Genomic DNA, 27,452 nt, shown 5'->3' with positions numbered 1-27,452 from the left:
GAGCAATAAAATGACTTTGTAGAAACACTGCTTCTGGGGGGCCAAAAATCCTAATAAGCAGGAATATACAAAAGAATGAAGGCTATTGCTATAAATGCATTGTAAGCCCCCCTGAGTCTTTGGAGGAGGGTGGCATATAAATTGAACTAATAAATAAATAAATGCAATTCTTGTGTTGCCACAACTCAAAAAGCATTTGGATCTGGCTTAACAGTATTTATATTACAGCTTTCAATGGAACCTTTACTTTTATGTGAACTGGTCCCGAAACAAATGCTTCAATATGCACTGCCACCCATAACTTCTCAGTCATTAGGGGATTCATATTTGCAAGTCTTGCTAGGAAACTTACTGTGTTAACTGCAGGGGTAACCAAGAACACCCCTTCCTCTTCTATCCCTTCTCTGAAATTTTTAACCACCTGTGTTTGGCTTCTGAGTTTTTCTATGGTTCCACCAAACTGTTTTGTCCCTTTACTGATAACTCAGTACTTACAACCCTACTCCATCTTTGAACTTTAGTAATTGCTTAGATTGTTGCAAAAATACATGAATGATGTAGTCACTAATCTCTCCAGGGTACGGGAGATAATCAAGAAACCATAAAGTTGAAGAAAGTGACAAATATTTAGACAGACAACACATTTACTATCACAGTAAAAACGATTTGCCTACAATTCAGTGAAAAAAATGAATTCAGTTGATAATTTTTTTAACAATTATCAAAGAGATCAAATGAAAAATTTAATTCTGAATTAAAGAATAAAATATAATATCAAAACTGTACTTTTTTTCAGGACATTCTGACACATAATTAAGATGGAAAAAGGCAAAGCAGCAATTTATCAGTTCATGGGTACAGAAATATATATATTGTAATCCAATTTGATTTTTTGCTTGTACATTCACTGTCTAAATAGCAGTCCCACGATGCAGTGAAAGTTAAAAATACATTATTTTGAATAAAATTGCTATAAACAAAACACACCATCTTGGACAGTTCTCTGATGGCCACATGGTATATATAGTTATATAAAACAACAAATTCAGAAAGGGATGAATGACAAATTACTTAATGATTCTGCACAATGATAAATCTGCACCAATATTTTAAGGTCATGTACTATGGTCTGACATGGATGTTTCTAACATCATGTCACTTTCATTCATTTCAATTTCAAAAGTTTCATCTAATGAAGGAGGGTCTTCTGTGGTTTTTCGTTGATGAGGTGTTTCCAATGCCATATTGCTTTCTTCTGTAGTTTGCCTTTCTATATCAAATTCCAATGCACCCCATGCAGGGGAGATGATGTTCTTCAATGTCTTCATAGTATGCACATCAAAATCATAGCATCTGAGTTTATCCTTAATTGCAGTCCCTAAAAGAAATTGCTTAGGTTAATTTTTCATATAATTAAAACCTGTTTGACATGTCTTTCACTGTCCGATTATTCTTTTTTGTTCCATGTTGTGGGGCTTGAGGAGACTGTTCTGTGTGTTCTTAACTATCTGATAAACTAATCTACTGATAAATGTATTGGTAGTGAAGGAATCTTATTTCAACTTGGTTCATACTAAAATATGTTTTTGCAAGTATAATGTTCGTTAAAACTTTAAACAAGAAGGTAAAAGATAATACTAACAGATAGCAAGATAGGAAAAATAAAAGAGAAAGCAAGAAGAAAGCAAAAAGTGCAAAAAAAGGAGAAAAGTTAAAGAAAAATAGAAAAGAAAAAAGTATCAATAATAATAATAATAATAATAATTTTATTTCTATACCGCCCTTCTCCCGAAGGACTCAGGGCGGTGTACAGCCTATTTAAAAACACAAAAAACACAACAACAATTTAAAATTTAAAATCATTAAATAATTAGGCTCCAATTAAAATCCCAGAAATTTAAAATACCCCAATTTAAAACGTTATGTTAATAGCCCTGCCTGGCGGAACAACAGGGTCTTCAGAGCGCAGCGAAACACCCGGAGGTCGGAAATCTTTCGTATTTCGGGGGGCAGTTCATTCCACAGGGCTGGGGCTCCCACAGAGAAGGCCCTCCCCCTGGATGTCGCCAGCCGACATAACTTGGCTGATGGCACCCGGAGGAGACCCTCTCTGTGGGAGCGGACTGGTCGGTGGGAGGCTATTGGTGGCAGAAGTCGGTCTCGAAGGTACCCGGGTCCTATGCCATGGAGCGCTTTAAAGGTGGTAACCAACACCTTGAATCGCACCCGGAAGACCACTGGGAGCCAGTGCAGCTCGCGCAGGAGGGGTGTCACGTGGGCGCAACGAGTTGCACCCATAACCACCCGCGCGGCCGCATTCTGGACCAGTTGGAGCCTCCGAGTGCTCTTCAAGGGGAGCCCCATGTAGAGAGCATTACAATAGTCCAACCGGGAGGTGACAAGGGCGTGAGTGACCGTGCGCAAGGCGTCCCGATCCAGAAAGGGCTGCAACTGGCGAATCAGGCGAACCTGATAAAAGGCCCCCCTGGCCACGGCCGTCATGTGCTCTTCTAAAGACAGCCGTGCGTCCAGGAGGACACCCAGATTGCGAGCCCTCTCTGTGGGGGGCAAAGATTCACCCCCAATAGTCAGCGATGGCACCTGCTGACTATATCGGGGCGCCGGAAGCCACAGCCACTCGGTCTTGGAGGGGTTGAGTCTGAGCCTGTTCCTCCCCATCCAGGCCCGCACGGCCTCCAGGCAGCGGGACATCACATCAAGGGCATCGTTGGGGTGGTCTGGGGTGGAGATGTACAGCTGAGTATCGTCAGCGTACAGATGACACTTCACCCCGAAACCACGGATGATCTCACCCAGCGGCTTCACATAAATGTTGAACAGGAGAGGCGAGAGGACCGACCCTTGCGGCACTCCCCATGCGAGATGCCTCGAGGTCGACCTCTGTCCCCCTGCCAACACAAACTGCGAGCGGTCGGAGAGGAAGGAGGAGAACCACCGCAAAACGGTGCCCCCTATTCCTAACCCCCTCAACCGCTGCAGCATGATACCATGATCGATGGTATCAAAAGCCGCCGAGAGGTCTAATAGGACTAGGACAGAGGAGCAGCCCCTGTCCCGAGCCCTCCAGAGATCATCCACCAACGCGACCAATGCCGTTTCAGTGCTGTACCCCTGCCTGAAGCCCGACTGGTACGGGTCTAGATAGATAGCTTCATCCAGGTGCCGGGGAAGTTGTCGTGCCACCACGCTCTCAACAACCTTCGCCACAAAACGAAGGTTGGAGACTGGACGATAGTTGGCTAATTCAGCCGGGTCCAGGGAAGGCTTCTTGAGGAGGGGCCTCACTACCGCCTCTTTCAAGGCGGTAGGAAAGGCACCCTCACTCAGAGAAGCACTTATAATCCCCTGGAGCCAGCCTCGTGTAACCTCCCGGGAGGCCAGCACCAACCAGGAGGGACACGGGTCCAATAAACACGTGGCGGCACTAATCTTACCCAGAACCCTGTCCACATCCTCGGGAGTCACAGGATCAAACTCCTCCCAGGTAACATTCTCAAGACCTGCCCTTGTCTCCTCCCGTGGACTCATCCAGTCGGAGTCCAAGCCATCCCGAATCCGAGCGACTTTATCGTGCAGGAATTGCACAAAATCCTCAGCACGACCCTGCAAGGGATCTTCCCGCACTCCCCCCCGGAGGAGGGAGTGGGTCACCCTAAACAAGGCGGCTGGGCGGTTCTCTGCAGATGCGATAAGAGCGGAAAAGTGGTTAGACTTTGCCGCTTTTATCGCCACTAGGTAGGTCTTGATATAAGACCTCACCTGTGTCCGGTCGGAATCGGATTGGCTAGTCCTCCAAATGCTCTCTAGGCGTCTTTTTCACATCAAGAAGTGGCTTATGATATTCTTCACAGCAATTATAAATATAGTATATATTAAAATATATTTTCTCTTCCTATGATGATGATGATGATGATGATGATGCTACCTGGTCAACCATTCATTATGCCAAATAACTACATGTCATAAATGTTTGTTTGAGGCAACCACCACAGCCAGTCTGGGAAGATAAGAAAAAATATGAGGAACAGTACTCAAATAACAACTTACCAATGTAGGCTTCGGAATCTCCAATATACATTTCTATGCAATGTCCAAGCATAGTAACTGAAAATGTATCATCCCTCCTAAGACCAAGGGCCTGTTTTAAAAGAACAAACAAACAAATAAACCCAACTTTTTAACTATCTTTAACAGATTAAAATTCTATAAATGTATGCCTTTTATAGTCAAAATAGCATCAGTAACATACAAGGGAGAGGTATCAGCATGTTAGGAAGAATTCTTCACATGATTTGCCACAGACCAGGGTCATTTAGAAATATCCTAGTGATAATTCATTTCTCCCACCAAACAACTTAAGTGAATTAAGCAGCATGTTGAATACAAATTAAATGTTAATATAATGTTGATGGGAAGGGAAACATGTAAGAGAGTGGTGACAAATCCTGAACATTTTGATATCCTATGCTTTGAAGTTGTGGTTCTTTACTGCACATTTTTGCTTGAACAAATAAATGTATACTAAATAAAATATACACATACTGTATGAAAATAATCAATTGCACTTTCAAAGTTTCCCATCAGACTATGTATGTATCCAATTGCAGAATACGTGGAAGCATTTTGAGGGATCAAGACCAGAGCTTGACGATGGTATTCAAGAGCTTCTTCATATTTCCTTTTAAAATAAAGATAAATAATGCATTTGACAAATTACTACAATACATAATTAGCAAGATTCTGTAGTATTTCCATTATATATATATATTCTCTGGGAACCAGAGAAAACTGGATCGTTAACATGCATTCAGGCTGCAGCTAGTATAATGAAGCATGACCCACAGCTTCTAAACTGATAATAAAGGCCTGAAGATTACAAGGTAGAGACCTTGTCGAAACGTTGCCTAACCTTTAAAGTGTTGGTTAGGATTTCAGCCAGAGTTTTTGAAAGACCTTACAAAGGGTTTTTGTTTGGGAATTTAAAGGATTCTGAGCTAGGATCTTAGCCAGGATTTTAAACATTTTAACTAACAAACTTATGACGCGGGAAATACACATACACACACACGTTTCCCCAAAAATAAGACCCTCTCTTATATTTTTTGAACCCCAAAATAAGTACTTGGCCTTATTGTCGGGGAGGTCTTATTATTTCTCCCTAACTCTAACCAGAGAAAATGGCGGGGACCGGCTGTGCATGCGTTTAAATATTTTAAGGGAGGGCTTATTTTCAGGGAAGGGGCTTATTTTAGCACATGTGCTCAAAAGCCCGATTGGGTTTATTATTGGGATATCTTATTTTCGGGGAAACAGGGTATATATACATATTCTGCATTCCTCCAGAAACTCAAGGCAGAATACACAGCATTCCATCTTCTACATTTTTTCCGCCCTCAGTAAAAAGCTGGGCTGTATGGGATGTGAGTTTTTATGGGTAAGGGATACAGGAATATTATTTCTCTTGATAGTGAGATAGATAGCATATACATTTGAAAGATAGTGGATATGCAATCATAACTGTGCACACCCTCTTATAGGTAGGGATGTCGCTATATTCAGAATGAACCAATCACATTCAAACTGATGTTAAATAGTAGTTAGTAGATTCTTGTGAAAAATTAAAGTGATTCTGATCAGGCCCATAAAAAGTTCAGCTGTTCTAGTAGGATTTTTCTGACATTTACTCAGTTGCGTCTCAGAGGTAAAGACGTGGTCTGTAAAGAACTTAGAAAGCATCAAAGGGATCTCATTGTTGGAAGGTATCAGCCAGGGGGAAGAGTACAAAACAATTTCCAAGGCATTGGATAAACTATGAAACACAGTGAAGACAGTCATCAAGCAGACAAAATATGGCACAACAGGGACATTATCAAGTACTGGATGTCCATCAAAAATTGATGAGAACACAAGACGAAAACTGGTCCAAGAAATTGCCAGAGGCCTACAGCAACATTATAAAGAAGCTGTAGGAATTTCTGGCAAATACTGGTTGTGTACTACATGTGACAACCATCATGTCTGGACTGTCCAGTAGGGAGGCAAGAAAACCTTTTCCTTTGTGAAGCATCATAGTGGCAACATGATATTTTGGGGCTGCTTTTCTTCAGCTGGAACTGGGGCTTTAATCAAGGTGGAGGGAATTATAAATAATTCCAAATATCAGTCAATTTTGGAACAAACCTTCAGATCTCTGCTAGAATGCTGGAGATGAAGAGGAATTTCACCTTTCAACATGACATTGGCCCAAAACATACCTCCAAATCAACAAAAAAAAATTGGCTCTACCAGAAGATCAAAATTTTGGAATGGCCTAGACAGAGCCCAGACCTGAATCCAAATGAAAATCTGTGGGGTTACCTAAAAAAGGCTGCACACAGGAGATGCCCTTGAATCAGACAGATTTGGGGCTCTTTTGCAAGAAAGTGTGGACAAAGATTCCCAAGACAAGATGTGCCATGCTGATAGGCTCCTATCCCAAAAGATTGAATGATGTCATAAAATCAAAATGTACTTCAACAAAGTATTAGTTTAAGGGTGGGCACACTTATGCAACCATGTTATTGTTATTCCCTCCAAAAAAGATTTGACTTTGTTTTTCAATTGTATTGTACATCTTATATGTTATATTAAAGGTGGAAAAAATTCTGAAGTGATATATCTTGGTCTTGTTGTTTTACATCTCAAAAACTGGCATTTTAACGGGTATAGACTTTTTATATGCACGGTAGGTAGGTAGGTAGGTAGGTAGGTAGGTAGGTAGGTAGGTAGATAGATAGATAGATAGATAGATAGATAGATAGATAGATAGATAGATAGATAGATAGATAAGAGATAGATTGATTGATCTCCTTAGTCAAGTCCAACAGGAAACAAATAACTAAAATAACAAAAAATAAATAAACAACACTTCACCATTATAGCACACCAACTCTTATAATACAAGAATATTTTGCCTTCACCTTCTGCAATGTTTTTTTCCACTCTACCTATACATTGCTAAGATTTTCTTAAGTTATAGAACTGGGACTAACATAAACTTAGTAACTACTATTTAAAAAGTTTCTCCCCTTCAATCTCCACATGCACATACTTACTTCAGTTTTCTGCACACATGACCCAAGTTATTTAGTAAAGGTTCCCATTTATCTACAGTCACCTGTAGCAAAAGAACATCATATATGAAGAAATATCATTCTGAGGAAAGCCCCCACTTAAATAAGATAGGTTATATTATTATGTCAGAGAGTATGCATGTGCGTATAAGGAAATCTTCATATGTATGAAACCCTTTTAAAATGCCAAACTATACAACATATTATAAACGGATAAAGAATTCATTATAAATCCTTTCTCAGTAATGTATAACAGGAGCCAGAATATTTGGAGTTTCTTCATGGATATTTTCCCACTGAATAGCAATCAACCCCCTACATCAGGGATGTCAAATTCTATTTCATTGAGGGCCACATCAGGGTTGTGTTTGACCTTGGGGGCTGGGATGAGCATGGCCAGGGTGGGCATAGCCAGCTCAACATCACTTGTGTTGGGGGTGCCTGTGGTGGCCCAAGAGCTCTGCCAGCAAAAATGGACTCCCAGGCTCCATTTTTGGCTGCGACGGCCTTCTGCAACCCTCTGCCAGTGAAAATGGAGTTCGGGAAGGCCATGCGAGCTCTGTTTTTGGCTGCGATGGCTTCCTGCAGCCCTCTGCCAGCGAAAATGGTTGGCAGAGGCATCACAGGTGGACTTTCACTGTTTCCAGGGCGGCCCCATGGGCCAGATCTAAGCACCCTGTGGGTTGGATCTGGCCCTCGGGCCTTGAGTTTATATAATGTCCTGCCCTACATTACATGTTCTGGTTAGATTTATTGAGAGGTTTACTATGTAGCATTGGGCAGTCCCTTTGAGCATATTATTATCTGGAAAAAGACAATATTGGTTAACAAAAATTTAAACAGCAAATTAATAAAAGTTATAATGACCATGATTGTGCCCATTTGTACAAATATTGGGATCTGCAGCTATGTCAGTCCTGTATTGCAATATGGATGAGGAAAATTGCTGTAGGAATTCATTTGTTAGTTTTGGTTAAGGTATGTTGCTGATACCTAATTGTACATCACCACTCTTTGGCTAGCCAGACACACTGTGGAGATTCTAACCTATGTGTCTTGATACCATGAGGACTAGATAAGTCATAACAAGCTCAGATTAATTCTGATAATGGAGTGAATAATTGTAGGTAATAAATCTGTCTTGATACAATTCCCTAGTTCAGCTCTGGTTCCATCCCCTTTAAAGAAGCAGATCACTAATTTGGGGGCCTTCCAATATAGTTGCTGCTCAAATAGCAAATTGAGGGAGTAACCAGGGCATTTGCCCAGCTTTGATGGGCATGCAGAGATTTTTGATGTAGAAAACCCATCTGAATATGATTCATGCCATTGTCACCTCATGCAACATACTCTACCCTTGAAAATGAATTGGAAGCTGCAGTTGATATTAAATTCAGGGAGTTGGCTACTAACAGGAAAAAGTAGGTTTGGTAACATTATACCGTTCTTCAGTAGTTACATTGGCTACTTATACGCTTCCAGGTTCAATTCAAGGTGCTGGTTATCATCTGTGAAGCCTTAGTTGAATTGACACGATACTTACAAGACCATATATATGCATTCTGAAGTCTTCATAAGCTGAATATTGGGGGTCAAGAGATCTTCTATACTTAATTTTAAAACAGTACTAGCTTGTAACAGTATTAGTAAGAAAAATGTATATAACTAAGTACCTCACTTCCAATAGCTTTGATCTTTTCTAGTGCATCAAGAAACCATTTTTCTGAAGTTTTCCAGCTGAAAGAAAATAAAGCACTTCATATGAGATGTTTAGGTCTTTTCAATTTTTTTAAAAAATTATAAATGAAAGGATATTTTATTCTGTGCATAGAATAGATGATGTCTCAATTATTTATATTTTATCAGAAATAATTAGGTATTAATCCATTCTATCATTGTTCATATTCCAAGGCGCTGGTGAAAATGTAATAATCACAGACTTAATTAGACTATTTTTTTATGAGCGTGAAAGGAGACCAAGATGCTGAAGTCAATGTAAGACCCCTCCAGCCACATTTTAATAAAAAAATACACGTGGGTATTGCTTTAACAGATAAATTAATACATAATTTATAAATATGTATAGGACAAAGTAAACCAAACTTTTTCAATATGGTTGCTCATCCAAAATGCTAATAGACTTTCTTATTCCTTTGTTTCTCTTATTGCCTTGGGAACTTATGAAGTGTGTATGAAGCACTGATACATTAAACATGATGTCTTAAAACACAAAATCCATCCACTGTAATATCTTCAATGCATATGAAATAAATGTGTCTTTGATTTTCTTTCTTTTGTTTTTAATTATGTTAATTATGTTAAACACTTTGGAGGAAAAAATGAATTAAGAATGCAGCACGAAAAGTATCTTTTTTAAAAAGCCAACACATTTACGTGCTTTTCTAAAGTCAGCAATTTGTGAAATTATTGGGGTGGTTGGGTAGTTCAAGAATATATTGACTACTTAAAGTTGAGAGAAATAATTCTCAGGTTTTAAAAATAACATTTAAAGTCATTGCTCTCTGTCAGCACATATTTTCTTTGGTATATTTAATAGCAGTAATAAATGCTGCTATTGTAGTCCTGTAATTTAATCTAGTATGTAGAATAATATGCAGTATACAGCAGTATGCTTTCATGCGTACAAACTGTCACAAAAAAAATACTTACTCCCCATTCTGAAATGCTACCACCCCAACTTCATGCATAACAAAAGGATCCTCGGGTGCAATACTTAAAGCTTGGCTGAAGAAGCGTTCAGCTAATTTTGAATTGTTGGTCAATCCATATTCTAGTCCAATGTACAACATCGGCAAATGGCAACTGCAAAAACAAAGATATTTAAAATAAAAGGAACAAAAATGCATTTACTTTTCAGCTACAACACAAAATTTTCTTGTTTTTATGAAAGCATAAATCTTACAAGTAGAATACAGAACCATGTTATAAAATATATTCCCCTCTAAATATATTCCACACACCAATTCATGAAATATAGTTACAAAGTTCAGTTAGACAAGGCTAATATGCAGTGGTGGGTTGCTCCAGTATGAGTCCAAAAGCTCAGAAGAGTAAATTTCTGGTTCTGGTGACCAACCCAGATTGGAACTTGCATTCATATTCCCTGGGAATTGGAATTGTGACATACCCCTTCATCAACTGGGCAGCTGTGAAATATGCAGCCATGGCCTGATCGTGCTCACTCTCAACTGCAAATGAGTGTCCATATGCTATCCATGCTGGCCCATATGTTCTCTCTAGTGTAGTGGCTTTACTGAAACAGAAAAAAAAACAATTTTCCAAAACAACAGCTTATTAAACTTGCAATTTTATAAATATTTAATAAATAATTCTTAATAGAAATGATATACTTCAAAACATAGATTCTAAGAATGACGAACATTCTTAGCTTGAAATTCTCAGGAAGTAAAACTTACCTGAGGTATCTTCTGGCATGTTCATTTTTATGGCCAACCATGAGATAATAGCATCCTACAGCAAACCAAGACACCTAAAACCAAAAATTAAACATAGAGATTACAGTAATATAAATTAGAAAAGGTAACACTTCATGAATCTAATACTATAGTATATAAATGCAGATATGATTCTGTATCTATGCAAATGTTTATACTGTACTCTTCCCTTGTCATGCACTTGTCATGTTTTATCTTAATATTTTATTGATTTTATTGTAATTTATTTGTAGTAAGCTGTCCAAAATTGTTGAGAGACAGGTGGCATATAAGTTTAATTAATTATTATTACTGTGTTTTTAACTGTTTTGATAGCCTTGCTCTGACAAATACATATGTAGTTGCCAGTGGGTTTTTTTCTATACACTTTCTTGAAAATTTGCTCCTGTTTGAGCAAATTCCTTATTTTCGCAATGCTGAATTCACAGCATTTTGTTGCTGAGAAAATATTTTCTTAGTTAGCAAGCAGAAAGCAGAATGGATTCTGATAACATTATCAGAGTATTCTACATTAAACATGGTAATATTGGTAACTTTAGTTTAAATAAGAATATCCTACCAGAATCCTAGCTATGCCAGCATTCCATTCTGTGTTGCCTCAGAATTTTTCTGAGGCCTTGGAAACATAATTGCTTTTTTACATGATTGAATAAACAAAACATAGAGACAATTTTCACTTTTCTTTTTCTGATCTTCTCAGCACTGCATTGTTATATTACGTGCATATTAACAATGTCCTCTAGCAAAAAATCTGCAGCATCTGATTAACTAATGAAAATCTGTCATCATCTCACTCTTATGCAACCACAAACTTTCATACAACAACGGAATGGAGCAAATTCCTACTCCAAAGCCTAGAATAAGTATCAGAGACAAATGTTTAATTCCAAAGAATTGGAACTCCCCCGATACCTGACTAGAGAATCTAATGCCAAGGTCTACATTTCCTCAGAAATTCTTTACATGGCAAGGGTCCAAGGCCTGTATGCCTTCCCACTTTACAAAAAAGAATATTATTCCAATATACACTTCCACAATTATAATAGAGCTGACCCGCATCATGGCAGATTGATCAAATTCAAATATTTAGATTTATTGCAATCTTCTCACATAAATTGTGTCTGAACTGGAATGTTTATATTGGATACTTTCTTGAGTGTCTGTGTACGAATCAGCTTTAAAATCTCATTTAGATGTATCAAATTGTGTATTTTACTATGTACATATTAATGTTGGTCTTTTGTTTAACTTATCAGTGCTATTAAAATATATATATATATATATAAAACTTACAGGATTATTTGGATACAAATCCACCAGTTTATGAGAGAGATAGAAAAGTTCTAGAAAAATAGAATGAATATGTTCAGCACCATTTACATCAAACACAATAATTATATCAGTATGTAAACTGAAAAGAAACCAGACTAAAAATATTTTTTAATGATTCAAAATAACAAAATGACCAGAACAAATGGTAGAAAGTTACACTATGAAATCTAATTTCCAAATCTCCTTTTTCAGAGTTTCAAAAACATATAGACATCAGTTACTTTATCTAATTAACAGGATAACATAAAGTAAGAGCTGAGGTGGCGCAGTGGTTAGAGTGCAGTACTGCAGGCTACTTCAGCTGACTGCTAGTGCAGTTTGGCAGTTCAAATCTCACTGGCTCAAGGTTGACTCAGCCTTCCATCCTTCCGAGGTGGGTAAAATGAGGACCCAGATTGTTGGGGGCAATATGCTTACTCTGTAAACCGCTTAGAGAGGGCTGTATGAAGCGGTATATAAGTCTAAGTGCTATTGCTATTGCTATTGCTATAACATGTGAGCTACATATTAATTAAACAGTAGTATAGGTTTAATTTTCATTTGCTGGATTGACTTCCAATTTCCATTTTATAAGATGCCAACTTTTTTGTTAGAAACAAGTGTCTGAATGGGTCTCATTTCTACCAACTTCTTAAGTCTTGTTTTTTTCCCCCAATACAAATGAATCGATGTTACAATGTCTTCATGATTTGCACTGAAAACTACATGTTTACCTAGAAAACGGTGAATTAAATACGGTAAAATTATATGCAATATTGACTGATTTTAGTTACATATTATAAATTATAAAACACAAAATCATTTTTTTCTTGTAAAAGGAATTTTTTTAAAAAGTTTGTAATGCAGATCCAAAAGTTTGGTGCAATGATTTATCCATATTTGAAAAAAATAATTAAATCTTACAAGCAAACTATTGGGTTAATATTATTTATTAAAAATGAAAATAAATTAAATCACAAATAGAAAGGAAACAAAACCTCTCTCTGTCCATTGTCTGAAGTACAAAGAAGGGGTGGAAGCACATACTGCCTGCCCATCCATGTCCCACTCACTTTGCTGCCCAGGGGCTCCTCAGTAGAAAAAGTGGCAAGAGTGGGACTGATTTACCAGAGGGATTTGCAATCTCCTGCTGACTTCCCATGGATTTTGCTTGTGGGAAGCCAAAAGAGAAGATTGCAAATGGTGATCATGTGACTGCGGAGTGTTGCATGTTTAAGTGCAAGCCAGTTGCCAAGCATCTGAATTGCAATCACATGATCACAGAGATGCCGTAACTGCTGCAATATCAAGACCAGTCTTAAGTTCCCCTTATTTGGTATCATCATAACTTTGGTTGCTGAATTAGTAGTCATCAGCTGAGCACTACCTCTAGGCTGTTGTCCTGGTGAAGCAAATTTAACTTCATTATATCTTTAAGGGTTGGCTGAGCCACATAAAAAAGTTTTTGGGGTTCAGGAATTAATAATCTTGAAATGTGCCATACAGTCCCTGTCTTTCTCCAAAAGTCCTTGCATTTGTGGGAATTGGGTGCTGTCTTGGTGTGGTTGCTAGTTTTGTAGCTATAATTGCTGCTAAACTCCCAAGGCATGGGTCAAGTCAAAGTGCTTACAGTCTGGCAGCTGTCAGGATCCAAAACTAAGAATGACAGGTGATGATTTTTCAAAGCTGAATTCTTTATTGTTTATCTATATATAAGAATGTTGCCAGATTAAGCCTGGCAGGTCTCCACTATCTGCATCTACCATATATTCTGATAACAATTAGGAAGGTGCTGTCTCTTTCTTTCACACAAAATATCTGACTGCGTTGTCTCTTATTCCTCTGCAGTGCAGCCCTTCCCTCCTATTACATTCAATTACATCACCTTCCCCTCTGAAAACCCCTTCCTCCCCCTCCATTTTATTCTCAGTAAAAAATTATTTGTATCTTTAGATACAAAGTGCCTGTTCATGAGTTCACAATAAAAGCAACATCGGGAAAATAAAAATAAAGGAAATGCCTGGAAACTAAAAGTAATCTGCTCATTTTCAACATGCATAAAACAATTTCTCACCATTTGCTTTATTCAGCTCCACAAGTGTCCCAATATGTACAGGTAAACAACTGGCATGGAACGGATCCTTTTCCATTACTCTACAAATAAGCCCAAGTAAGATCTTATACTTTTTAGAAAGTCACTTCAAGTACAACCAAAACATTATTATTGATCTTCAGAGTGGAAACCCTAAAGGACTGCAGTTTCTTAAAACACACAAACCCAAATAATCAGTTTCATTCAAATTCCCTTAATTCCTTAGTCAGGAATAAAGATTCTATAGTTATGAAACCTTGGAAAGCCATGTCGATATTTATCTAAAGAAAAATAGTTGCGCCTGGTATGCTCATTTACAGCAGTATAAATGAGAAATGGAAGCACTTTACCTGTAGAAAACCCACTGTTCTTGAACTGGGATTCCAGTTTAGAGATACATTGCTAAAACGGTTGTACTTAAACTGGAGGTAAATTCATGTAGAGGCTATAGAGAATGGCCATGAAGGACAAGAGGAAGAGCAACTACCAAGAGCAACTACCTTGAGCGCAGGGCTTGGGCACATTTCAAGAAACTAATTTCATTAAACTCCTCGAAAAGACCCCTCCTTAGTTGACATGGAGAAAAAGTGAGGGAGTGGAAAATGCAAAATTCTGTTAGTATAGCTGTTACAATAAAGTAGTCTTGGCCTATATGGCATTGGTTTCTTAATCTGGTCTACCTTAAAGGGCTGAGGTTTCAATGTATCTTGATAAAGGAGCAATTAGTAATTGCTTGTTTGTGAATTGAGGCTCCAGTTTGGGACTGCCGCGGCCAAGATGCTTACGCAGAGTCTGCTTTTCTTTGTTAGCATAATGGCAGTATTTAAGACTGAAAAAAGTTTAAGTGGGTCAAACAGCTTAAGAACAACTGTCCCAAAGAATAAAAAGTATGAAAAGATGGATGACAGAGATGAATTTGTGCCCCTATAGAACTATTTCATCAATATTGTTGTTTAGAAGAGAAGACAATATTCCTTTTCCAGTTCCAGAATGCCACAGGCCAAATTCCTGATACTAGAAAAATGTTGGTAGCCTATCTTCATAGCATTTTCCCTCAGGACCTTCTGACATCCCCCAAAGTGGCCTTATCCTCATAGAGCTCTCCATGGGTGAAGTCCCTTTCCAAGACCAGAAGCTAAGGAAAGGGCATCTTCACTCATTCTAATTCTTTGCATGACAATCCCTTACTGTACTGCATTACAAATCCTTAACTGAATCCAACATAGCAAAGAATATAAGCACATAATTAATTGTTTTATGTTTATAAACTAAAACAGATAAGCTTTCAACCATTTTAATAAACAGGATAAACAATTATTTCACAAAGATACTAATATATGTAAGAATGATCACAAGTAAATTCTATTATCACAAATGCAAATACTTACACAGAAGTAAGTTTGTAGCACATTTTAAAATCACAGTTATAATAATGCCTTTCTGCTAGAGACACTACTACATCGAGATTATCTTGAAGACCATCTACAGACTCAGGAATCAGTGTTTCACTAGGTTTATTGTACTGAAAGGCATAAGAAATTTCAGTTGAGAAACAAATAGCACCTCAGAAGAATAGTAAAACTTATCAGAGAAAATGGATCCTTTTCATATTATCACCTTAGTTCATAAAGCCTGTTTCCTCTAGAAATATTTGTTTAGTAAGATAAAATACATTTATTTTATTTAAACCAAAGGATATGTTTACTGACATGGACTTACTCATCACATTTTAACCTTTCAACAGTTCAATTTTTCAAGGTATCATTTAGTATCTCCCTCAAATGGGATTGTCACAGGTAATACTCGATATCCTTACTCGTGCCCATCCTGTATCAACCATATTGTTTTGTAAAAACTGAGATTTTTGTTTCTCTAAGCCCCTGAGCTCTAGACAGTTCTAGGGGAAAAAAAACAATTAGAGGAAATGAAATCTGCCTTTGAACTCCCAGTTTTACTTTTTTGCACTTTCACCCAAAGTGGCCTCTGCCTAAATAAACCCTTGCTATGGCCAAGGGAATACTTTTCCTATCCTTTTCTTTGAATTTAATCTGATGCTAAGAATGTCCCTTTTAATAGAAAAAAGGAAAGCTGTATTTATTCCAAGTTTCAGGTCCTTCACAAACATCAATGCTATAGTGGAGGTGAGGTGGGGATGGCAATGATGGTCTGTGATCAGGGATACCAGTCTGGGATGTGAGTACCTATGTGTGAAATTGAGCCACAGGGATACACTAGAGATCTAGAGGTGTATCAACTGCCCAGCAGGATGCCTCTGGAAGACCGTCATGTCTCTGGGAGACCTTCATGCCCATGTCTTGTTTGCTATATCTGGTGAGGCCTCTATCAGTTTGTCTCAAGTAATCTTATGTAAGTGCCTCATTTTTTCAGAGATATTATGTGATCTGCATGTGAAGGGATTTTGGTCACCTTTTGCCATATTCAGATTATACCTAGAGATGATAATGGCAGCCACCTCTGTGAGTTGCACAGGGCCCTTTAGATGTCTGCCCCAGGTATCTGCTGGATCTGGATACTTTCCAGAGGGCTCCTGAGGAGTCCCCCGGTGCTCTAGCACAGAAGTCCCCAACCCCTGCACCGTGGCGTGTTCAGAACCGGGCTATTGAAATGGCGGGTGAGTGCATGCATGTGCAAGAAGCTTCCCTCATGCAAACAGTGGCCACTTGTACTTACACACAAAGTTCCCCTTGCATGAGTGATGGCTGCTTACACTTGTGCGCAAAAATCCCCTCTTGCAAGAGGTGGCCGCGCATGCACCCCACACACAAATGGAGCTGTACGTGCCTGCACGCGCCCACCTGCCACTCAGAACTATCCCCTCTCCCACCCTGCTGGGCCTCCAAGCCAGAAAGGTTGGGGACCACTGCTCTAGCAGGCAACTCTGCTCAAAATGTGGTAACCACTGGCAATAGAAGATGGATGAGACTGCTTTTATTTTTGAAGAGTTAAAATTTTGAATCAGCATTATTTACTTTTTATGCTTACTGCATATGTTTTGAATTGTGTTTGTTTATATTTTGTTAACCACTAAGAGTCTCTGATAGCTAGATAAAAATATAATAAATTAATAGATTGAAATCTCCATTTCTCCTATCAGCTTTCACCATTTGAGTCCTCACATGCTGAGTCACTATGGGCTGTAAAGCATTATTTCCAAGGTCTGGTAACTTTGAACAGTCATTAAACAACAAGTCATGAGTCAAGGATTACCTGTAGTATTTATTTTTAAAAATTACCTTTTTTAATTTGTTCTCAAACAGAAAATGCAGTAATACTTGTTCTTCTTCTGTACACTGTTTTCTAAGAGGTAGAGATTCAAGTAGTTCTTTTTCTGAAAGAAAAATGAAGTAGATAAAGATTTAAAAACTGTATAGCATCCAAATGTTCCTATTTTTTTCATTTATCAGGGTTTTACATTTCACTAGCATCTCAGCAATTTGTTTAAGGACAGAGAAAAAAAGCAACAATTGGCAAATCTTTCTCCTAATGCTCAGCAATGTCCTAAAATCAAAATCTTGTAAAATGATTAGTGAACCTACTTTGTAAATACTAACTTATGGGTTCTATATACAATATGTTGTATAAAGTTTTTTTTTAATTATGTGAAGAAAAAATATTATCCAAACCTTCTTCTGCTGTTAACATATGGTGTGATGTTAAAAGGTCAAATGCTTCAAAACAGTAAACATCAAGTTTCAAAGCCTCTTTGTAGCTGAATGTTGCTAGAGTTCTGTTATCAAGAGCATCATAGATCTTCCCTCTCAAAAGGCAAATCGAACTCTTGATCTAATAAGAAAGAATGGTTAGAATCCAGAAACTAAATCTGGGTTTTCAATTAGAAGTTGAGCCCAAATTACATCTGAGAAATACATTCTTTTTAGTATTCTTTATAGTATGTGCCTTTCAACAATTTTTTTTATATAAAGTTCTATAAACTGATTCGTTGTCTATTTAAATTAGGAAATAAAAAGATTATACCCACTTGAATCCTTTTACTGTAAAGATTGATTTTCCCCTCTTAGGACCCTCCAGTTTTGTTGAGAAAGGCTTTTTTAGAGGACATCAGACTGAAGTTGGTATGAATAAAGTATGGGTCTATGTAGACACAATGGAGACTCCTAAAATACTTTATTTTTATCTAGCTAAAGTTAGATCTTCCAATAACCCTCCAAAGCTTACTCCCAAGTAACACTTACTGACGTTTGTGAAATTTCCCAGTCATTAGAACAGTCTTTCACTGCACTTTCATCCTTCAAGTATTTTTCAAACAATCTTTTGTTGATTGGTTCTTCCATGTCAAGTATATCAAGAGCCTGCTGATATTCTTTTGCAGCATACTACACAGAGAAACTCAGAGTATGAACATTTACGATTGAAGCAGCAGTGTGTAGAAAATAAAGTACTGCTTAACCAATTCACATACATTACATACATCACAATTATATGTTTAAAGACAACTCTATCTTCATACATCTACCCACCCTCCATTGTACTAGATTTATGTCCTACCTCCTCTGTTTCATCATCTATACAATGCTTCAATTTCCATTCCCTTGTTCCATTCTTTGAATTCTAATTATCTTATCCATGCTTTTTAATTTCATTCCAAATTTCTCTAATTTCATCTAAAAATTAACACCTTCAGAAATAAACTGAAGATAGCTATTTATTTTCATGCTTCTATACCAACTCACATAGCTACAATTGAGTTGTCTTGTGGCGAGACGGGTGGCAACCAAATGTAATAAAATAAATAAACAAAATAAACAAAATTGTTCATATAAAATATTTATGTTAATTCAATGTTATTAATACTGTAGTTTTGTGTCCTTGCAAAAGGAAAACATTAAGAAAATTATAATGTTTAAAGTATCATCTGAACTGGAGCTTTTTAAGATTAGAAGATAGACAAAAATCAAATTTTTAAATTTTGATTCGTGAATTTTTTTATTCTCACTGGCAAAGAAATGTGTTGTAGGTCACTAAATACTTACATGACATCTAGCTGCAAGGTATTGACATGCTTCATGTAACTAAAGAAAATAGAACCTCTAATTAGTTTTCAGTTGAAGATGAACAGTATTAAGAGGACTTGATGTTAAATATGCCCTTTATATCTCTTATTTATTCAATTTATCCTATTCATTCTATTTTATAATTTTTTCTATAACTTAACTGAACTACCTGTTTGCACTTATAGGAATGTTTTCTGGCTTTAAGCAAAATACCAAAAGAATCCTGTATGCACCCTATAAATGAGAAACTTTTTACCAAATGCAAAATTCTAGCCCAGTGGAAGAGGTGTCCATGTGAAAGAGAGAAAAAGAAATAACAGTGGTAGCATTTGCATAAGCAGTGGTGTGGCTGAACTAATTTTTATCTCCAGCTTTTCTGTTGCTGGCATCAGGCTTTTAACACATTGCTCCTAGCAAATGTATTTTAACCAAGAAAAAAGAGGTTCTTACACATGTTATAAAGTAATTTTTAAAAAAAGATGAAGTACTATAGTATGCCTGTGGTCACTTACCTTATCTAATTTTCTTGACCTAAGAGCATGTGCTGCTCTGTGATACTGTGATGTAAGATAAAGACATTGAGCCAACCAATAAATGTCCTGTGGATCTTCTAAAAAATAATCATACAGGCATATAAAAAATAATATTTCACATAGCTTATCAGTCGTACTTTATTTGCATGTTACTATTAATTTACAATACAATACACACTTATTTTATTCACATTTCTAACATGTACAAATTGAGCTCATTTATAAATTCTTAGCATTGAAATTCATATGTATCTGCATAAACATTGCAACCATATGAAAGAAAAGTAGGTACTCAGTGTGAACTGAGTATCAAAAAACAGAGCATCCTTACAGAGCAACTATACTGATTCTATATGATATAGTGACGAGAGATCTAACTCCTACAAACCAATAACATTTATTATACAGATAGTCCTCACTTAACAACCCTATATGTGACAAGCAATTGCACAGCTAAGTAAGGCATTCACTAAGTGGGAAATCACATGATTGCAACTAGCTTTCCAGTTGGAAAGAGACAAGATTACCTAGTTTCACACTGTTGTTTGCCTCCTAACCATTCCCTCGCCTCTTGGAATGGTTAAGGTCAGCTTACTGTCTTGTACACATTAAAAGCAATGTAATCATGCCTCAGCCTGAGGCTGAGAACTGCAGCTAAACTATACAAATAGCTTACAGTTCTCTTTCTCCAATCTCTCCATTCTGGGGGAGGCGGTTAAAAAAAAACAAGTTAGTTCTGTAGACAATCTCTCCTTGCCTGACCTTTTCCCATTGCCGGCACAATCACATTGCTTTCAATGTGTAGAAGAACAAACAGCATATTTCCTTGAAATCTCCTAGTGCCCCAGGCTGCAAATACAACCACATTGCTTTTGATGTATAGAAGAGTAAACAGCTTATTTTCTTGCAATCTCTTTCCTCTCCAATTTCTCTGCTCTGCAAGAGGAGAAAGGATAAAGAAAAGAAGAAAAAAAACCACAGTCCAGGCATAGGATAACATATATGGATTGTAATGGTGATCACATGACTGAGGGATGCTATGAAGGTCATAAATAGACCATAAAATTACTTTTTAGTACTGTCATAATTTCAAATTATTTGTGAGGACTATCTGTATAGCTTGTCAATTCTCAACTTTCCCAGTTAAAATAGCCAACCCATCAAAATACAGTATATAGTAAGGGAAAATTAAAACGAAAGTACAAAGTAATTTTTTAAAACACATACACATATAAGATAAAATATTCAACTTACCATGGGACAATGATGCTACTTTATCTGCCCAAAATAGAGCACTTTGATACTGTTGCTGTTTTTAGAAAATAAATAGTTACAATTTGTTATTAGAATATATATTTATGTATATTATATATAATATTCATATTTTCTATTCAATAAGCTCTATACAGAATTCACCATTCCTTCCTGCATCTTATTTTTTGCACCAACCTAGATTAAGTTGAGAAATTTTGACAGGGCTAAAGATTACCATTTCATGAAAATACAGGTAGTCCTCAATCTACAAGCATTTGTTTAGTGACAGTTAGAAATTAAAAACAGCACTGAAAAGTGACTTATGACCATTTTTCACATGACCATTGCAACATCCCCCTGACCATGTGATCAAAATTCAGATGCTGGCAACTGGCCTGTATTTATGACAGTTAGTGTTCTGGGGTCATGTGCAACCTTTTACAATCTTCTGACAGGCAAAGTCAATGGGGGAAGCCAGACTGACTTAATAACTGTAATTACTAACTTAACAACTGCAGTAATAGACTTAACAACTGTGGCAAGAAAGGTCATAAAATGGGGCAAAACTCACTTAGCAACTGTCTTGCTCAGCACCGGAAATTTTGAGCTCAATTTTGGTGGCAAGTTGAGGACTACCTGCAAAGGAATTTGAAACTAAGCCTCTCTAGTATTTTGTTTACCATGTTAATCCCTATACCGAGCTATGCAGGAGACATTTTTCCAATGAACCTGTACTGAAATAATGATAATTCAATGTAGATTACATCCACGAAGACAGTGACAGGGATAGCTATCCTCAGCCCTGCACTATGTTTTTGTCAATGAAGTGAAGAACAGATGAGGAGACCAATTCAATTCCCCCCCAGGATTCAAAAACTCACCTGAAGGCATCAATCAATCAATCAATCAATCAATCAATCAATCAATCAAAGAATAAAAATCAAGGCCAGATAGTGCAAACCATGGCATTTTTATGCAGTCCAAGGCACATTCATTCCTTCTCCTGGAGTTCTTGCCTCAACAGCCCTTTGCTGCTCCTTCCAATTAACCAGGGACAAGGAAGCAACTTTGGGACAAGTGTCAGAGAGAGGGAAGGCAGAAACTCACCCGCAGCTCCCTGGGGCTTCGCTTTGGAAATTCCCTAAACCCCAAAGATCTTGCGAGGCCCCTGCCCCACTCCCGGGAACGGTCCCACTCGCCCCACTTCCCAGACCGCGTCCACGCGAGAAGCAGCCCCAGCCTCAGGACCGAAGCCCAAGAGGCGGCGGCGGTGGCGGCAGGCAAAGGGATGCTACCTCGAAAGCCTCACCTGGTCGATGTATTGCCGCACCCGCTTCCTCAGGCGCTCCAGATTCATGCCCTTTCCGTGCCCGCCCGCGGGAGGAACCGGGTGACCAGGCTGGCCCGTTCCCTGGAGCCCCCCACGGCGCTGCCGGACGCCTCGCAACTGCCGCTGTCTTCCCGACCCCGAGCGAGCCGCTTCCGAAACTTAAGACCCCGCCCCCTCCGCATTCAACGCGTTCCTCTCGCCATGGCTTCACGAGTCCGTTCGCAATGACGTCCCTCCCCAGGATGGCCCTGTGTGCCGTTCTCAATTGCACCCTTATGTCTCCGGAAACGCGGCCTCTGCGCTTGGCGTTCCGAGGATATCCGACCTACAGAGGATGAAGTGCCGAGGTTTTCCTTAGGAATGTGGTAGTGTTGTTGTTATTATTATTAATAGTAGTAGTAGTCGTATTTAATCATTTAGAGAACGGAAAGAAATTGTAGGGAAGAGGCAGCAGTTTTTGTATTCCGAATTTGAACGACATAGGTGGGTTCGAGAGTTATTACTTTTTATCTATGTTAATGATTTATACATTAAGGGTACTTGGTATTTTTTTTTCTTATAGAAAAAGTAATTGAGAAAGGCAAAAATAGAAGTAACTCCTGTTTGTATTCAGTGTAACTTACTTCTTAATAGGTGGACATTACTAGGCAGGGTAAATCATCAGCAACCAATAAAGGAATTTCAATAATTACAGTACAAGTTAAGTATTAAATTTACACCCCAGCTTTCAGATAGAAATACATAGGACTCCTTCCCCTGTTTTATACTGTTGAGTTTGACTGCCCCAAGCCACCTAGTAAACGTCTGTGGCTGAGGATGGACTTGAATTTGGGTCACACCAGACCAAGTCCAAAATCTTAACTGATACACTATGTCTCTTATCCACAGAATTACTGAATAATTGAAAGTGTTTTTCCTTCCAGTTTTCATATAAATTTAAGAAAGAAGTACAGTATGTGCAAATATAATGTTGATACTATTTAGATATGATCAGTTAGCATGGCCTAAAATAGGTAGAATTAAAGAAACCCTAAACAACCAATATGTAATAGAGGAATTCTATAGTAATATAATTCTAGAAAATACTGATGTGAAAGTTGGAAGTATTACTTTAATAGGAAGAATAGTACTAAAATGTGAAGTCAATCTATTTTCATGAAGGAGCCACATAGCCGCATGATGGTGCTATAACATGGCAAGAAATCATAAATCATTTCTGGGTAACATTTTTAGCTCAGAGAACTACATGCATCATTCACTGGCAGCTCAGAGGCTGTAGATGAATATGCATGTTCTCCTTCCTCTCTGCCCCACCCCAAGCACAGTTTAGTCTCCCAAAGCCTCATGCATTTAATTACCCTCCTATATATGCTTTTTCCCCTGCTTTCTTTATTTTCCCATTCTCTCCCCTACAAATCATTCTGTCTCCCCAAAACTGAATGAGGTATTTTGAAGTGCATGTTAGTGAAGAGAGTTTCACTAAAGTGAGTGAGTTTGTAACTAAACCTATACTAACTGTATGTGCAACAATTTTTCCCCCTGAATATGGGCTTAGAGTGAACATAGAGTGTAGAACAGGACTAGTATTGTACTGTTGCCACAGACTACAAAAAGAATAATTTAAACCATTATGTTTATGTTTACTAATTAGCCATCATTTTAATAGCATTCCATATAGTTTAGGTTTCATTGATGTTTAAATTTGTCTTCCAATTTTTTTCCACCAGAAAGCTCAAAGTAACCTAATGGAGAGATACAAATAATACCAGGTCATCCACGAATGCTTGTACTTTATATTGTTCTTTTTTATTATCAGACCTTTTATTTCTTGGTCTTTTCTGATCTGCCCCAGTAGCACTTCTAGAGAGTTAGTATAAATAGCAGAGGTGATAGAGGACAGCCTTGTCTTACACCTTTATTTATATTGAAATTTTCTGTTGTTTCTCCATTTATTATCACTTTTGCCATTTGGTTGGAGTATATTGTTTGGACCATCTTTACAAATTTCTCTCCAAAATTCATATTTTTAAATTGTAGTATCATAAACTGCCAATTCAAGTTATCAAACACTTTTTGTACGTCTAGGAAAATAAGTGCAAGTTTATTTATTTATTTATTTATTTATTTATTTATTTATTTATTTATTTATTTATTTATTTGTTTCATTTATATGCCGCCCTTCTCCGGAGACTCAGGGCGGCTTACAATGCTTTTAAGCAATAGCCTTCATACTTTTGTATATACCTGCTTAGTAGGCTTTTGGCCCCTCCTAAGCAGTGTTCTATTTTATACAAAGTCAGCTTATTGCCCCCACAAACCGGGTCCTCATTTTACCTATCTCGGAAGGATGGAAGGCTGAGTCAACCTTGAGCCTGGTGAGAATTGAACTCGCAGTAATTGCAGGCAGCTGGCAGCTAAATACTACTTTAACAGTAGTTTAGTCCACTGCACCACCAGTTGTTTTTCAGGATGAGCTTTATAATATTCCAGGACATTCATAATAATTTTCATATTATTTTTCAACTGTCTTTTGGGTAAATACCATTCTGGTCCAGATGTATTAATTCATTTAAAAGTCTTTTTAATCTTTCCGAGATTATGGAGGCAAATATTTTGAAGTCAACGTTTAATCGTGATATTGGCCTATAATTTTTTATCTGTTGGTGATCTGTGTCTTCTTTTGGAATTAATGTGATATATGCTTCTGACCAAGATTTAGGTAGTTTGGCCCCTAATAGTGCATCTTTATAGACCTCCAACAATAAAGGTTCTAGCGGTTCATGTATGATTTTTTTTTATAATTCTGCGGGGAGTCTGTCTGGACCAGGAGTTATATTGTTTTTTTTATTTCTTAAGTGCCTCGGTTATTTCCATTGCTGTTATTCTTTCATTTAGCATCGCTCTCATCATATCAATTATTTTGGTTAGACCAGCTTTTTCCAAATATTGTTTAGTGATGTCTTCTGGTATATTATCTTGGCTATACAAGTTCCTAAAAAAATCCTGAGTTATATTCTTTTTATCTTTATTCTGATGGTGAAGGATTTCCTTCTCATCCTTCAATTGGTGTATTATTCTCTTCTCTTTTTCCTTTTTTAGCTTACATGCTAACCATCTTCTGGTGGTGACGTCACGACGGAGCGGAGCAGAGAAACAGGGCTCCGTTTTCCTTGTCTGATTTTTCCTGCCTGGAGATCCTAAATGGGCAACACTAACCTCAGAAGGGTGGACAAGACAGAGGGGAAGCCCTAAACACGGCGTGGAGAAGGGTGATCTCCCGCTAGATTAAAGGGAAAGCTCCTCAACATCAGCAGGAGAAAAACCAGCCAATATGGCAGATCCGGAGTCATGACAGCCAGGCGAAAATCAGGAAGATAAAATTAAGAAGTAACACAATCATACTGGTGAGGATCTATACTTCTAATGCTTTGCAGAAGATTTATTTTGGCTTAAAATAGAAGTAGTGAAAGTGGGACTCCAAAATATTGGAGCAAGTTTGCTGCCCCAAGAGAACAGCGGCGATCAAGTGGCTGGAACTTTTTGATAGCTTTTGACAGATTTGGAGAAGAATATAGGAGACCTATCAAAATAGAGAAGGGGAAGCCCAGACTAACTTTTAAGAAATATATATATACCTTTACTTCTCATTTGTTCTGATCATGACTGAGTGTAAAACTTTGGAAAGAGTCCCTATAAGTAGTACTAAAAAAGAAGAAGAGCGCCATCTAGGGATAAGAAGATTGGTCAGAGGAAAGTGACTGATACAATACTTATAAGAGCTAAAGAAAGGGTATCTGTGATATTTTGTCATTTTGTGGACATTAATGAGGAAGAAGAGAACTCTTGGATAAATTATAAATCTCATAGATATCTAGATATTCTTTTGGAATTTGTGGTGATTTGGGGCTCCTATGGATTATAAACTTTACTAACTCTAGGATTACCAAAAGAACTATAATAAGGGGACAAACACATTGTGGACTGTGAACTGGATCATTAAAGAAAGAAGAAGAAGATTGACATATATATATATATATATATATATATATATATATATATATATATATATAATTGAAGACGTTTGAATAATTTATAGATTGGATAAAACATTAACTTCTAGTAATTATAAAATATTAAGTGGCAATTGTTTATAGATACTGCTTATTCCATATGTGATTATATTATATTATATTTATATTAGATCTATACTATATTATATATATTATACTATATTCATATACTTATATACATATATATATAAGCTGATGAAGGGAGGAGAACTTGTGGTTCAGAGGTTAATACAACTGCCTAACATGCAGGCAGCCCAAGTTCGAATCCAAGTAAGGGTATGGCTAGTTGATGAGAGCTAAATAGCTTGCAATAGATCTATACTAGTCTCCCTTTATTTCTTTAACAACGAAATATAAATTTGATACATATATACTTATAATTTATACCTATATTGTCATAATATTACTATAGAATAATATAATAATGAGGTGTGGAAGAGTTATAGTAGGGGAAGCGGGGAAACCCAGAAGGGAAGTATTAATTATTGTATGTTATTTTGGAAAAATACTCTTCGATTTTTGAAGATGACAAGTACTTCAACTATCATAAAAATAGGAAAGAAAGCATCATCAACTCCAACATGTGCAACATCATCCCCATTGAGTCAGCGGTCAATAGAAAGCATGTTAGGCATGGAGAAATCAAGTTCCATGCAGAACATGCAGGCAATGTTGCTTACGATACAAGAAATTATGACAAAAACCCAGGAATCTATATCGAGAAACCATGAGGAGATTAAAAGTGAGATGGGAGAAATGAAAAGAGACCAAAAGACATCCGAAAGATGAATGACAAAATAGAGAACATCCAACAAACAATGACCAAGAAAGAACAAAGAATACAAAATGTAGAAATAAGAGCTGAACAAACAGAAAAGAAAATGGAAGCAATGGAACAAAAGCTAACTCTGGCCAATAGGAACTTAGAAGAGACAATAGTCTTTCTAGAAATGGAAAAGGCAGCTTTCTTTCTGAGGTTCCGGAATATAGTAGAGGATAAAGAGGAAGACCTGGTTAAGGGTATGACAGATCTGCTGGCGGCTATACTACAGAAAAACAAGCATGACATACAAGGAGACATTGACGAGGTTTTTAGAATCCACACTAACTACACAAGAAGACACAAATTACCAAGAGAAGTGCACATGAGGTTCACTAAAAAGACAATAAGAGACGAAGTATATAAAAGAACGAGGGATGAAGCCATGATGTACAAAGGG

The 27,452-nt window shown here is 37.4% G+C and overlaps 1 protein-coding gene across 1 annotated transcript; it reads right to left on the bottom strand.

Annotated features, from left to right (window-relative positions):
• Positions 1-730: 730 nt before the first annotated feature.
• Positions 731-22,290, bottom strand: CDC16 (cell division cycle 16). The gene is made up of 18 exons (XM_070942768.1): positions 22,142-22,290; positions 20,833-20,887; positions 19,558-19,655; positions 19,025-19,063; positions 18,227-18,367; positions 17,657-17,816; positions 17,267-17,361; positions 15,401-15,534; positions 13,995-14,074; positions 11,903-11,952; positions 10,571-10,644; positions 10,282-10,407; positions 9,804-9,956; positions 8,807-8,870; positions 7,116-7,177; positions 4,564-4,699; positions 4,069-4,159; positions 731-1,378 (listed from the first exon to the last, which is right to left on the bottom strand). The coding sequence occupies exons 1-18, from the start codon at positions 22,187-22,189 to the stop codon at positions 1,116-1,118; spliced, it is 1,869 nt and encodes a 622-aa protein (XP_070798869.1). The 5' UTR covers positions 22,190-22,290; the 3' UTR covers positions 731-1,115.
• Between the last annotated feature and the right edge of the window lie 5,162 nt (positions 22,291-27,452).

The sequence above is a fragment of the Pituophis catenifer genome, unplaced genomic scaffold (assembly GCF_029215685.1).
Source record: "Pituophis catenifer annectens isolate HBS135680 unplaced genomic scaffold, rPitCat1.0.hap2 SCAF_4, whole genome shotgun sequence".
In the NCBI taxonomy this organism is placed as follows: Eukaryota; Metazoa; Chordata; class Lepidosauria; order Squamata; family Colubridae; genus Pituophis; species Pituophis catenifer.
This window is presented reverse-complemented; position numbering and strand designations above follow the sequence as displayed.

Excerpts from the sequence above, each read along its gene's own strand:
- CDC16 (XM_070942768.1), bottom strand. The coding sequence starts at position 22,189 with ATGAATCTGGAGCGCCTGAGGAAGCGGGTGCGGCAATACATCGACCAG. Across the intron at positions 20,888-22,141 it reads TGCGGCAATACATCGACCAG|CAACAGTATCAAAGTGCTCT; the intron begins GTGAGGCTTTCG and ends TTCTAAAAACAG. Across the intron at positions 4,160-4,563 it reads CAATTGATTATTTTCATACA|GCCCTTGGTCTTAGGAGGGA; the intron begins GTATGTGTATAT and ends CTTTTAAAACAG.